Source organism: Topomyia yanbarensis, chromosome 3, assembly GCF_030247195.1.
Source record: "Topomyia yanbarensis strain Yona2022 chromosome 3, ASM3024719v1, whole genome shotgun sequence".
Taxonomy (NCBI): domain Eukaryota; kingdom Metazoa; phylum Arthropoda; class Insecta; order Diptera; family Culicidae; genus Topomyia; species Topomyia yanbarensis.
This window is the reverse complement of record NC_080672.1, coordinates 248,895,709-248,911,263: the sequence shown is the minus strand read 5'-3', so window position 1 is coordinate 248,911,263 and position 15,555 is coordinate 248,895,709. Positions and strand designations below refer to the sequence as shown.

Genomic DNA, 15,555 nt, shown 5'->3' with positions numbered 1-15,555 from the left:
TATGGCCAAGGTCAATTCGACGTATCAACAATTTGTCATATTTGGGGTGCGCCAAACTCAACTTGTCCAGACACAAACTAGAATGCTTAAGGGAAACGAGTGTCCTTCTGAAGAACAAATCTAAATCAAAAATTCAGCTGGGATTTGATCAAAACTCAAAGTTTTCACAATGTACACATATGAAGGTTAACGAAAGAATAATCTGTTGTTTCAAATGCGCTACATGTGTGAGGTTCCTGGGTGAACGGTTGGAGTTCTAACTCTGAAGCAAACAAAAACCACTTCTGCGAAGTACGTTCGCCCAGCGCTCGGTTCAAAAGGTCCTCATCACAAAAGGAAACCAACATACAGAAAGCCGTTTTCCGCATCAGGGAGAGAAAAGAAAATCGAATGGTTTATTATTTGAAACACTCTCAAGTTTGCGGAATTCTATTACATGTTTCAAAAGCGAAGGTGATTGGCAGGATCAGCAGGAAAAAAGTAAAGCTGACGTGCTCAAGTTGTGGTTTTTCTATTTCATACAATCAGGAAACTGGTCTCTTGTGTGTTGCATGCAATGAAAAAATTCTGTTGTATTAGTTCTGCTCTCTACGTTTATCTGGAATTTCGTTGGAGTTATGACACTTTCTCATGAAAGAAAGTCATGTGAAATATGAAACAATTTCCACGAATCACGTGACCGAAACACGCAAACATGACTTCACGCAGTTTAATTATTGCTTTGCCTTTTTCATTTCTAATGTAACATTTGTATGGATGCCGTCGTTCTCAAAAGAACATGGTATGCAACGATTTAACCATGCAGTATAGCTTTGTTTGCATAAAATTTATTGCTCTCTTTTTACATCGAAAATTACTCTAAGCCAACAGGTAACAATAAGAGTTAGTGGAACAAACTTTTGAGGGCAATGAGAGTATACAGTATTAGACAAAACATGTGCAACTTGTATCGAACTTTATTAAAAATCGTCAGTAAATTTAATCGTTCTAGAATCGAAACAAAGTAAAGTTCTACAGTCGATCGTTTGGGAGTCAAGCGGAAAGGGTTGAGTTTCCCAACAAATGTGATTTATAATTGTTATTCTACATCACTACGCTAATATTACGTACAGCTCCTTGAAAATTACAAATAGTTAGCATTTCTGACCGTAAAGTTCTAAAATTTGATGTTGCCAGCCTTGGATTTATAATCAGAACAAATGATCGATTAGTGCCTAAGGAACGTTATCATAATCACTTCTATCAAATATGGAAAACCGACTATATAACCACTGTGTTCCGGATTTTATTCCACCGAAAGGGAATTTTCGGACCACACAGGATGATGATTACACTCCACTACTTCAAAAGAGAACCACACAAGTGAACGATCATGCTCCACCATATTAAAAAGGAGTTTATAAGTCATCGTTCAATGTACAAACCAAATTAGAGCCTAACCATCAACGGTGGAACATTTCTTATTTTTAATCCAGGAACGAATAAGTTAACTGAGCTTTTTAATTAAGTTTGGTCCCAGTTGCACATTTTTTGTCCAATACTGTAGGTACCCAGCATAGTAAGTTAGTGACAGACTAATCTGTGACCTGCTTACATTCGCTTCGGTGCACTAAAACATTGACTTTTAGCGCTTTCGTTTTCACATGGCGCTACCATATACCGGTCTAGTGCGGAAAAGAGTTGGGCTTATAATAACCACGTTTGAATGAGTGTATTACTGACAGCACCAAAAATACCGTTTGTTTGCGGAAACGTTTCCATAGTAACGGCTTTAATGCGTAACAAGTGTCTTTTTATCACAATATAAAGGAACGCAATTAATAACGCGAAAAACAGAACCTGCCTGAAGCAACAACACCATTAGTTGAATTTCAAACTTGAAAAATTCTTGTTTCAAAGCAAAATATGCTTTTTTGAAAACATTTATTGAATTGATTAAAAAAAGTCATTTACAAGCATTTTTCATTCAAACTGAAAATGGTTTAATTTTATTTGATTCCTTTATAAAAAATCATCAGCCACATTATTCGATTTTACTGTACACAGAATAGTCAAATGGTATTGTGTAGTTTTTCTTTTTGTTGCTATGTTTCAATTGCCGCAATGTTCCACTGTTCAGATTTTTTGCCATTTTCGGCAAATTTAAGCCTAAGAGTCTAAGAGAAACGAAAGCTAGGTAATTGAAAGAGGGATATATTCTGGAACAAATCCGTTATAAACATAGAATGGAAAACTAGAACTGTGCCGGCTCATATAGACTTGACTGAATGGAAATGTAAAGGATCTTTTGTCTTCTGCTCGTTGGAGTCAGGTATCTCACCCAAGTCTACCGCATAGTCGATGAGAGAGCATAACTCATCATCATGTTTTGCCACTCACTCCGGTACCAAATCCTCGCCTGAAATTCTTCACGAATCCTTGTCTGAAACGAAAATACAAATACCGGAGTGAGTGGCAAAACATGATGATGAGTTATGCTCTCTCATCGACTATGCGGTAGACTTGGGTAAGATACCTGACTCCAACGAGCAAAAGACAAAAGATCACAAGGTCATTATTCCTAGCAGCATCAAGCCGTGTGAGAGTTAGAGTGGCTCGCGCTTGAAAATTTTAAAATGATTTAAACTAACGAGCACGGCACTTTTCGAGTTCCTTTTGTGGTTTCAAATGCCTGTGCAAAATTTGGGAGCGGTAGATTGTTTTCCCGATTTGCACGTTGCGTTCAAAATTTGTATGGAATTTTATATGGCAAAATCAATTATTTTTCTTCTACGTTAATAAAGGTCGCTATTTCACTCAATATGAAACACCAGCTTCATTAATCTATAGTTCAACTATAGTTGGTTAAAACCTATGTTGAACATGGTAACTGCCTACGAGTTTTCAAAAAAATAGTCATAACAATTTTAAAGCTTATGGTTCAAACAAATTGCAGACATTCATTGAATCTTCTAATACGTCAGTGCACCACCGACATCGACATAAGCTTATATATATATGAGAATATGTTCATCGCAAAGACTTGGTACCTTTGAATGAAATATTCAGAATGAATTGATTTATAAAACAGACGTAGTCATCTGGCACGTACCGCTCAGTTTTGCGGCCGTGACGAAGCGCGCTTCGATATGCTGCGACTTTCTATCTATTGCTCCGATCGCTATGAAACTTTGAGAAAATATGCTTAAGGAGTTTTACTTTCAGATAAATAAAATTTTTGACATTTTTTTTAAAAAGTACGCAACCTTGTAAGAACAGTAAATGATATCAAAATGATGCAAAACTTATAAAAAGAGGTACAGCATTACTAGGATTTATCAGTCTAGTTCAATAATGGCCACCTACAACGGTTCTTGATTCCATATAAACAGTACCTGAAAAATATTCAAAGGATGGAAAACTTAAAAATCGTATTTGTGATTTTGATACCAATTGTTTTTAAAACGCATTAAACGTAGAGATTTGATGGAATCTCAAAAAAATTTCACAAAAATTTACTTTTTTAACTTAATTGATTAGGCACATTTTTGCCTCTCAAATAGAAAGGAAATCGTTAACCTAATTCAGGTATTTTTTTTACTAAAATGTGCATACTAGATGTTAACAGGGGTGTGTGGCGGGGGTTACTCCCCCCACATATCGCACCACCACCATCCTCTCACACCAGTACAAGAGGCATTTTAGCCCTGGCTCTACACTTTTTATCAATGAAATAACGCTCCTAAGCTCGGCTCCACTACCTGACCTGTTTCTTATATACCTGTCTTGTGACACATAGAACTTCATGATTTTGCAAAACAAATGCACTGAAAAACATTCTGAGGGTTTTGGTCGAATTGACCACACCCCAGGGCATTCCGGGAACCTGGTTCCTCCGTCAAAAAGGACACTTTTCGACCGGTTATAAAACCCACCTTGCCGCATGTCAAACTTCATGATTTTGCAATACAAGTACCGTGGAGGACATTTTGAGGGTTTTTTGGTCGAATTGGCCACATCCTAGGGTATTCCGGGAACCTGGTCCCTTCGTCGAAAAGGACACTTTTCGACCGGTTATAAAACCCACCTTGCCGCATGTCAAACTTCATGATTTTTCAATACAAGTACAGTGGAGGACAACTTGAGAGTTTTTGGTCGAATTGGCCACACCCCAAGGTATTCCGGGAACCTGGTTCCTCCATCAAAAAGGACACTTTTCGACCGGTTATAAAACCCACCTTGCGGCATGTCAAACTTCATGATTTTGCAATACAAGTACAGTGGAGGACATTTTGAGGGTTTTTTGGTCGAATTGGCCACATCCTAGGGTATTCCGGGAACCTGGTCCTTCCGTCGAAAAGGACACTTTTCGACCGGTTATAAAACCCACCTTGACGCATGTCAAACTTCATGATTTTGCAATACAAGTACAGTGGAGGACATTTTGAGGGTTTTTGTCGAATTGGCCACATCCTAGGGTATTCCGGGAACCTGGTCCTTCCGTCGAAAAGGACACTTTTCGACCGGTGATAAAACCCACCTTGACGCATGTCAAACTTCATGATTTTACAAGTACAGTGGAGGACATTTTGAGGGTTTTTTTTGTCGAATTGGTCACATCCTAGGGTATTCCGGGAACCTGGTTACTCCGTCAAAAAGGACACTTTTCAACCGGTTATAAAACCCACCTTGCGAATGTCAAACTTCATGATTTTGCAATACAAGTACAGTGGAGGACAATTTGAGGGTTTTTGGTCGAATTGGCCACACCCCAAGATATTCCGGGAACCTGGTTCCTCCGTCAAAAAGGACACTTTTCGATCGGTTATAAAACCCACCTTGTCTGTTATGGGAGAGGGGAGGGGTGTGGTAAAGGATTGAGCGCGGAAAAAAAATTTTTTTGCGAATTTTCGTAGAACTTTGCGTGAAGCAAATTTATCAAAACTTATGTACATTATAGTGTATAATTTCAACAACATGCTGTAATTTTTCTATGCAAAAATATCGACAAACGACTCGGTGACGAAGCTTTTTGTACAACGTCTCTGAAAAAACATGATTCGCGGTGTTACCATAACGTATAATATCGTGAAATTACAACTTTTTCATAAGTTATGCAAGTTTCTTCGTCAAGAACAAAATGTTTTTGCCTTTCTCATATAGAAAGGTTATGCAATCACTCTGAAAAACGTCAACCTAATCCCGGCCCGGAGGGCCGAGTGTCATATCCCATTCGACTCAGTTCGTCGAGATCGGAAAAAGTCTGTATGTGTGTGTATGTATGTGTGTGTATGTGTGTGTATGTGTGTGTGTGTATGTATGTGCGTATGTGTCAAATAATGTCACTCATTTTTCTCAGAGATGGCTGGACCGATTTGCCCAAACTTAGTCTCAAATGAAAGGTGCAACCTTCCCATCGGCTGCTATTGAATTTTGGATCGATCGGAATTCTGGTTCCGGAATTACGGGTTTCAGAGTGCGGCCACACAGAAATTTCTCATATAAATTATAGGAAAAATTTAAAATATAATTTTTATTTTTGATGCTAAATGTGTTCAAGGTGCATGAAACGTCGAGATTTGATGCAAACTCGAAAAAAAATTTGACGACGATTCACTTTTTTGGATTTTGGCACATTTTTGCCTTTCTCATATAGAATGGTTATGCAATCACTCTGAAAAACGTCAACCTAATCCCGGCCAATTTTTTTTTCGACTCGCATAAGGTTTCTGAATTTTAACAGGGGCGTAGTTGATGGTTTACGGAGAGGGGTTACACCCCCCCCCCTCTACTGTTCACTCCCCTCCTTTAAAAATCTCCTTAAATCAGCCCTCAGACCACCACCCCATCCAGCCCTCATACCCCTCCCTTTCAACCCCATCATCTTTAAACCACCACTATATCACAAAGCATACCAATTTAAGCTGGGGAGTCGTTCGTTCATGGGACTTTCGTCCTCCTCACATACCCACCCCCGCATGACAAAATGAGTTAGCAAGCAGATAACATTGATCTAATGCTGATTAGGCTAATGGAGTATGATATTTTTTGTTTCAAGTGTTTCACCGTCGACACGTAGCTCATCAAGTTCGTGGCTGGCATGCCATTGTGTATAAGTGCAAAGTGTACTAAGAATGTAATGGACATTTCCACAAGTATGTTGAACATAAAAAGCCTCCGTGCCATAGTTTAGAGAAATGAGAAAGGCACAATTGCACCGCTAGGTGGATTAAAACAGGGTTTTTAAAATTTCAGATCAAGTATGTGTTGTATGCGACTGTACTGATAATCTTTCTTAAATAAAAATACACAACTGCAGCCTGGCAGATTTTGGTTGTAATGTGACAGACCATTGAGAATACTTCATCAAATCGAAAAAAATAATTCGGGAACACTATATTTCAAACTCTTCTTAGTTTTACAAGCTTCAACTAAGAACTTAGAATTTTTAGAGACCTTAATAATGTGCAATTGTAACTGAATTTGATTTTATCACTTTGGAAAAAATGTGAAATTTTCGTAAACTTATAACGTGACAGACAAAAACCTAGACCAATTTGCAATCCTACAAGAAGAGATAATTTCTACAAAACTGACCCAAATCGACATATTTTCTCCTAGTTGAGCAGTATTTGCTGTAGAAAATTGGAATGTATGGTATGTAATTCACTTTTTATGATGACTAACGAAATCAAAACATTTTCACTATACCCCATACGTCACAGTTACTCAATAAGAGTATACATGAAAATAATTAAATTATAAAAACATGACAATTTGGCAAAAAACTATGTATCCAGCAAATGTTGGGTATATAATTTGCTATACACATCAATAGACTAAAAATTATTGATTGCATTTGGAAAACAAACAAAATCCGTTAAAAGAGAAGACTTCCAAAAACATTTAACAACTTCAACACAAGTTAAGAATTAAAAATTATGAAATGTGAGGGAATGAGACGATTTTATTAATGAATTATGATTTTATTGCCAATGTTTCACGTTTTCTACTATTCCACCGTTACCCTTTCTCCCCTACACACTAAATTTTTGTTCGACAGTCGAAGTGAAAGGGACTATAGTAAACACCGGAGGGGCGCAAGATGACCACATTATGGCCCTGGTTGACGATTCGATTCCCTCGAAGCACATCTTAAAGTCTTTTCCTAAGTATATGTCAACAGTACTAACGAACTGTCCAAGATGAACAATCGAGTTCATTTTTAGCGTCACCGTAAAGTAGTTAATGCACATCATCTGATGACTAGATTCGAAGCCTCCATACTGACGCACAGTGGCACTTTTCCATGTAAAGTTGAGACAAAATTTTAAAAATTTTGGGTCACTGAATCCATTTAATTTCCATTAATATTCACGTCGATAATAGTAGCAAAGCACATCTGTTAGCAGAAATGGTTCCAAAATTAGCAAAAATCACTAATATTTCAACAAGATGAAGTTGTTTAGGTAACTAATTTGTAAGAAGATTTATGAGCGACAGGGCGCCTCCACAATGGTATTTTCAAAAACATACATAGGAATTATTTGGCGCAAGATGAGGTCTGTATATCTTAAACTACATTAAATTTTGAGTCAAATTCATGATAAGTAACCCATTGGAGGTCATCTCAAGAGTTGTAAGGAGTATAAAAATAACTTACTGATAAAACATTCAAATTCTCAAATTTCTTTAGGCTGAACGAAAGTAAATGATTTCTGCGCGAAAAGCTAAAACCTATAGTTCAACAAAATCACTCTTCTTTTCAAAGTACTCAAAACAATTACAATCGGTTATGTAGTTCATGAGATATCGTCATTTGAAGTTCGAAGGCATAAAAAATGTATATGATTTGAATTGAATAGGAATCTCCGACATCATTTGCTAAAAATTCATTTTACATCCGATTTTTGAAAAAATTTTAAATAATTTTATTCAAACTTAGAGAAAAATATAATAAATATTTTCAAAAGAATTATGAGCTACCGATTTTTGGAGTTTTGGTCACACGTCGTGTCACTGTGCAGCACGTTATGTGCCTGCAGAACCTGTAGTTAAAGATGATCGGTTGAAAAGAAAACTTTGACATTTCCAGGTAGGTTATTCTTAGATTAACAATTTAAATGAAATTGAATAAAATCGATCCACTCAAGAGACCTATCTCAGACCTACATTGCATTTATCACTCATGTAGTTAAGTGTAAGTTACCGTTTGTTGACTATTATTGGTGGATGCAGGCAGCATAACCTGCAACGATAATCATATTGCGAATCTTTTCTTAAATCCACATTGCGACTTTTCAGCCATGCACCACCGGGCCGTGCGTTGAATTACGCGCCCATCTATTTTGCATCAGTGCGAGTGAGAAAACGTTTTGACGTTTGTTTTTGTTTCGATCGCACTCTAGTGTTTCCATATAGCAACAACTCAACGAAATGCTAGATTATCTCGAGATATACAATAAATTTCGAGTAATTTCGTATTTAGATTTCATTGAACTATGAACAGATTCCTTTGGAAACAACATCTAAACTAATGCTTACTTTAATTCATTCCATTAAAATACACAATCACTTTGACAATGTATCTTAGAGTACAATGTTTTGCCGAAAATCATCGGGGCATTCCGTACCTACACTATTGTATTTGAAGATACTTTCGATTATGTTGCTAGCTAGCTAATGAAATTGGTTCTTTAGCCCGAGAGTTAATAAACTTATTTTTCGTCATCTACGTTCCTGTCTTCATGGAGCTGACATAGGGTAATGTGCCTATTATGGTAGTAGAGCCAATTGTTACCCTATTTCACACCTCTTGGTATTCGGGTTAGAAAAATCTTTTACGAAAAATCTCTAACCCTATGTGCGGGTTTATGATTCGAATCCAGGTGATCTGCGTACAAGGCAATCGATTAATCAACTACGCTATGCCCGTCCCCGCACATGAGATAATAACAATATCTGTTTGGCTGAAAAATGTGTGCAAGAATAAGATCTAAGAGTTATATTCTTCATTATGCCCTTATTTATTCAGTGCTACCGGCGAAATCCAATTTTTTATGAAAATAAAACTTGAAATATCTATTAATTCGCCTCATTCCTCCTTAGCTAAACCGTAACGGATGAGCGGAGAATTATCGCATCATTCTCGTAATTTTGCCACACACCAAATTCTTTTGCCGAATGCCAGCAAAAGTTTACTGAATTTTCATCAGCTGAAAGTTTCAGCAATACAAGATGCCAAAAAATCGGCATTTTGAATTGAACCTGTTTGACAGATTCGCTTTGCTGAAAATACAGTTATTCAAATTGTCAAATTGACAGCGCAATTGCCGAATTCTCAGTATTCCGGGCTGGATTGCAGTAAATCCGGTAATTGCGCTGTCAATTTGACAATTTGAATTACTGGATTTTCAGCAAAGCGAATCTGTCAAAAAGGCTCAATTCAAATTGTCGATTTTTCGACATCTTGTATTGCTGAAATTTTCAGCTGATGACAATTCAGCAAAATTTTACTAAAATCAACAACCAAATTTTGGTGTGTACTAACGAACTGTCCAAGATGAACAATATGTATATGAATGACTGGCGACCAAAAGGGGCTAACCCACATTTTGAATTTTTTACAGGAAATGGAAAACTTTCGCATTTTCAAATTAACATTATTTTTACTGTAGAAATACATTATTTGCCCATTTTGCCTAGAAAAAATAAGATCATTACATGTACTTCTTTTCAATTCACGAGCATTTTCGTAATTCGGGGGGCTAACCCCTGTGCTACCTTGCGTCCAAAAGGGGCTAACCCACAATTCACACGTCCTTTCCTTCTCTTTCGTTTTAGAGTTATGGTGTCTTTGACAAATTTGTTGTGTGACATCTAGTGCTTTATTTGATCATTTAATACTAGTTCGGAATTCAGTCACTAGGGCGCGCCTGTTATCAACTTTTTAATGGAACGAGATAAAAAGATGGTGTCTACAGCAAAGTTGTATGTCAGGTAATTATAAGTATCTCTTCTGAAGACACAAACTTTGTAGGTCCGACAGATTTTGAAATATAACGCATTTTTGAAAACATAATCTGTAAGTAAATGTTTTTACTAAAACTTTCTCTATCTCGAAACATACAGGACCTACAAAATTTGCATCTTCAAAAGATGTTTAAAATGATAAGACCTACAACTTTTTCGAAGACAGACACCATATTTCTATCTAGCTTCATTAAAAAGTTTATAACAGCGACTGAATTCCGAACTAGTATGAGTCAACCAAATAATGCATTAAGTGCCATACAGCAACTCTTCCGAAGACACCATAACTCTATTACGAAAGATAATAATTGATTCGACTTTTTTTTTATTTTCCGACCACAATGTACTGTCTTCCTTTAATCCTTTATTACTCGGTGAACTTTCAATGTAGAGACATGACACCTTCACTGGAATTTTCGAAAAAATATTCTCAATAATATACATATGTGCATGAAATATTTATTAGATAGAAAATAGCCATACATAGCAAATGAATGAGCGGCCCTTACCTTCAGGAACGACTGTTTGGGCCGAAACGTCATAGAATGCAATCCAACTAAAAACAGTACTATATCGAGTTCATCGATATGTGAGCTACAACGAAATATTTATGATAAGCAATTATTTCAAGTTATTGAACTGATTGCTGATAGCAGAAATTTTAATTTCATCTCGACATAAAATTCGGCTCGTCACAATGCGTTCATGATCTGAGTCCGAAATTTTTCGATGCAATGTGAGTGTGAGAATAGACAGTGAGAATAGATGCATAGAACAAAATAGAACTTTTATTATCCTTAATACTGAAAATTGAGACATTTCCGTTAAATGAGTATTGTATGTATAGGGGTTTAAGAAACGGTGCACTGCTACTTTATTCTGAGAAAGGTAATAAATAATATAGCTTCATTTGAAAGTTTTTCAAAAATAGTAGGACCCTCTCCATAATAGTGCCAAAACAAGCTCATTACCCTTCCACATGTAAAACATTCTGCGATAACTGGACGGTACGAATAATGAAATGTTACCCACTGAGTCTTGTTTACGAAGACAACAATTGATTATATTCCTAGCAGTGATTAGTTTCAATAGCAACGCTATCGCTAGTTCTACGTGAAACAACTCAAATATCTCACATACAAGTGCAAACGATTGCCCCATTATTAATCAATAGAAAATCATACTATAGACAAACATAGTGGGACCTGGTGTGCGAGCACAGTAGGGATTTTCCGAATTGCCTTGAGCTATAGCTAATACCCGGACCGTTATCATTACGGGAAAACACGGTTGTATATTGTTTACGAATCCATCTTATGAAGCCTAGATACACCTGCTATACGTAAATGATATTGTAGCCATGTCTATGCATATACAGAAGGATGTTCCCGTGGTTGCCGAGGAACGTGGATTGCTATTTAATTAAATTTATTGAATACCCAAAATAAACTTTTGCACAAGGAATACCTGAACGAAGATATAAGGATGGGATTGACCTTTCCTAAACGAATAATATAGTTTACGTGATTTAATTAATATTCCCACTTATGTAATCTAGTATAAGAGTACAACGGGGTGAGCTACCCAAGACGTCGCATTTCGACTTATTCCACTTTTCTTGTTTGAAAAGGGTGTTGTCAGAAAGATTGCGTACGGCAACGAGATCACCCTGGATAGTTCAAATTGTGTAGGTACTATAACCAAAATTCAGGACATCATGTTTAAATGTATGTAGATAAAAGTGCACTGAATTGTTATAGCACACGATTGAAAAATATTCATAAATAATCGGGAATATTTATTTATCAGGTTGCTCTATCATTCGCTTAGAATACTAAAAAACTAAAATAAGAATAAAAATAAATTAAAACGACGCATCTTTGATATATTAATTTGAGTAACTAATTCTTCTAGAAGCAATCATGTAGAAATGCTTCTTCAAATAAAATAATAACAGGCTCCAACAACTTTGTTAAATGTAAGCGTTGGGAGTATATCGAACAATAAAATAATATTTACGATATGTTTTTAAGCCAGATTTTTTTCATAATAACTTTTTATTGAGAGCTTCACAAATTGCAGCCTTGGATAAATTGTATATTCTATTCACTATGCCATATTTCTCCTTAGTGGAGTAAACTTAAGGTGAAAACTATTTTTTTCCAACAAGGAGAAAACAATTTTAAACCACATTTGCGCGAAACCTACAACTAAATTAGTTATGGAAATTTCGTTTTGACTTCCTCTCATCAGAATCCGCCACTAATTTAGTTATGGGTTATGTGCCTTTTCTGGTACTAGATTTTGTGCCAATATCTGATCTGAGTTTGAAGCCTATCATTCGAAATTTGATTGGATAAGATCGGCTTAACCATTCCTGAGAAACACGAATGAAAGTTTGCCACAAACAAACACATACAGCCATTTTCCCAAATCGTCGAGCTGAATCCATTGTTAAATAAAGCTTGGCCCTTCGAGCCTCAAAAAATCTTGATTACTTAGTGACACATACACTCACACTGCGAGCATTACTTGACGAGAAGAGATTAACCGATATCCATAGATACAGATTCAGAACTTTCGACTCCAACCGTTTCAGGGCTCAAAAACAAGCAGCTTTCCATGCCATGTCCCACCGTCTGTTCAATATACCGATGGAAAGTGACTTTCAGGAATAGAACTTTCCGGCCGAGACAGATAAGATATACAAAACTTCTGAATTGAACGGATATGAAGAGAACCAGAAACCAGGAATCTGCTTCCCGTTTTACCCCAAAATCACTAACGCCGTTCAAACCACCCTAAAACAAAATGGCTAGCAAGTGGCATACAAAATCGGTAACCTTAAGGACAAGGTTCCAATCGATCAAAAATCGGTAATCAACCAAATCCCCTAGAAACACTGCCACGCAGTGTATATCGGTAAAAACCGCCGAAAATTCAAAGTACGCATTCGAGAACACAGACTCCAATGTGGTTGCACACACTATAGCCCACATCACACAATAGACTGGAACAGCGCGAAAGTCGTGAAAATCGTACGGAAAGTTATCCTGAAGGCGTGGCAATCCATATACATAACCAATCCTCAACATACGATTATGAACGAGGACGACGCAGCAATATCATCGCCCCATTTCCATACCTGACAAATCTGAAAATTCAGTGAAAATATTTTGTCTCTTGTCGGCTTGTACTGCACGCAGTATAATTGAGTGTGTCACTAAGTAATCAGTCGGGGTGGATGGGCAACGTCGAGCTTGAAACTGGTCGACAAAAAGGTAAATTTTTAATCCTTTCTATAGTAAGTAAGGAGAACAAGTATCTCGCGTCAGGATTTCGTACTTTCGTGTCTAGACTGAATAATTCGTTGTGTCAGCAGGATCCTTTCACCAGTCCTAAAAATGTCTTATACGCTCAGATTCATCCAATGTCAAGTTCCACAACGAAATGCGGTACCGAAGTTAACTTTACTCCAAACATTTTTACAGCTGTACAAATTCCTCTCAAATTGAATTTGATGTAATGTATTCACTAGAACATGCGACCAATATCCGTACATGGTGTACGGAGACGATTATTTTTCCAAGATACTTTTCCCTCGGCAATGTTGCTAAAATGAATTAAAAAAACCTGTTGGGCATGGGAAGAAGGTGAAGAAAATTCATTTTACGACGCGTGTCGTATAGTTATTTTACTCCCCGGGATATTTATATACGCAATGTTCGTTAGCATGATCTTTTGGCACAGGTGGAAACGGTCCGAATATACTATAGCTCGTCAGAAATACGATTTGCGTCGACTGGATGAAAAATAACCGTCTTCTCCGTTAATCTGCGCGTGGGTCGTTCGTCTTTATGTTTAAGTGTCAATTTCTAATCGACATTTTCTAGAACCAATGGCCCTAAACCACACATTTGACAGTCGTTCACAAAATGCAATTATAGAACAAAATTCGGCACTTGTTCGAATGTGAGAGGGCATCAGTTGAAAATTTAACTACCTATAGAATCTTAAAATTGAAAAGCACATACCTTTGTTTGCAATTTATCTTCCATTTGCACATTTTCCATACCATTTACTTAATTTTACTTCCATAGTGGTTTCGTTGCCACACTCCCAGGTTTTCTTTCTGACACTTCATTAGCACACATTTCCCTGCTGAGGTTTGGACATACTTGGAATTGATTTGTTGATTTTTTCCACTTTATTGTACAAAAGATGCTTTCTACTGCTCGTAATACATAGGAACTGGATATCAGAGACAATATTACGAACGAATTGGATCAATGCACATCACTATCATTCAATTCCACTGGTACATTCTATTGTAACCTTTCGAACCAAATCCGAATCTGAAAAGGAGAATAATGTTGTTGAACAAAATTATGATTTAAGAATTCGTCGCCTTGGTTGTTGATGCACAGGTTGAAGTGGGAATTACGATAGTTCCTTTTTGCAAACGCGAAATTTATTAAATTTATTAAAAGAGATAAAATATGTCGATTCTTAAAAATGGTAACAATAGTATAAAAATTTAAAAAAAAATAAAGCAAAATAAATCAAAGAAATTAAATCAAATTTGTGTAATAAGTAGAATGATCAAAATTTATCAAAAAGTAAAATAAACAAATCAAAATAGTTCAACTTACTAAATGGAAAGGCAGCATTTAAAACCCACAAGAATAATGCACTGAATTGATTCAAACCAACAAATAAGATTAGATGAATGAGCGCACAGAATTAATAAAATGAAGCAATTGAAAGAAATGTATGAACTGAAAAAATGAATGAAATGAATAAAATGTATAAACTGAATAATATGAATAACATTAATGAAATGTATAAAATGGATAAACTGAATAATATGAATGAGATGAATGAGATGAATGAGATGAATAAAATCGATGAAATAAATAACACGAATAAAACAGCAAAATAAATTAAACGAACAATGAGTGACAATGCAAAGCAAATTTGTTCCCCGATGCGGTCAAACTGTATTGCTGTTGACTTTCCGAACTGTCCAGTAAGACCATCGATTCGAGAAGTGGAGCAATTGTTGAAAGTGAACATGCAGCTCAATGTAGCAGAAGTTAACGCTGTGTAATTCCACCATCTACACCGTAGGGTACTGATTATGTTCAAAACCATTATCCAAACAGAATCATTTGCTTCGCAGAACAACTAGAAACACGTCGTCGAATGCAACGACATATTATACAGCATCCTAGCATATATAGACGATGACACGATTGAAGTAAAGCAAGATGGCCTTGCACCGCGTACTAATGCTAGTTCTATTCTATTATATTCTATTATATTCTATTCTAACCCTTACACAGCCAGTATTGAAAAGCATCCTGGAAAACACTACAGTTATTCTATAGAGTTTTTTGTCAATATTAATATTTGAAGCATATTTTCATATGTCGCAAATATTAAAACGGCCAGGCCTACTGTGCAGAGTTGGGTTTAAAGATGATTCAAAATTAAACGGCAATTAAATTATTCAAATAATGAATAATTTGATTAACGAACCAT

General features: G+C 36.4%; 2 protein-coding genes across 2 annotated transcripts in view; both read right to left on the bottom strand.

Moving 5' to 3' along the window:
• LOC131688740 (uncharacterized) overlaps positions 1 to 15,555 on the bottom strand; it is a 342,957-nt gene that overhangs the window by 276,179 nt on the left and 51,223 nt on the right. The window contains exon 2 of the mRNA XM_058973225.1: positions 14,046 to 14,366. The gene's annotated coding sequence lies outside the window, so the exon portion shown is untranslated. The remainder of the gene's footprint in view (positions 1 to 14,045; positions 14,367 to 15,555) is intronic.
• LOC131687857 (integrator complex subunit 1 homolog) overlaps positions 14,318 to 15,555 on the bottom strand; it is a 33,186-nt gene continuing 31,948 nt past the window's right edge. The window contains exon 3 of the mRNA XM_058971944.1: positions 14,318 to 14,366. Within this exon, the coding sequence (XP_058827927.1) occupies positions 14,318 to 14,366 (49 nt within the window). The remainder of the gene's footprint in view (positions 14,367 to 15,555) is intronic.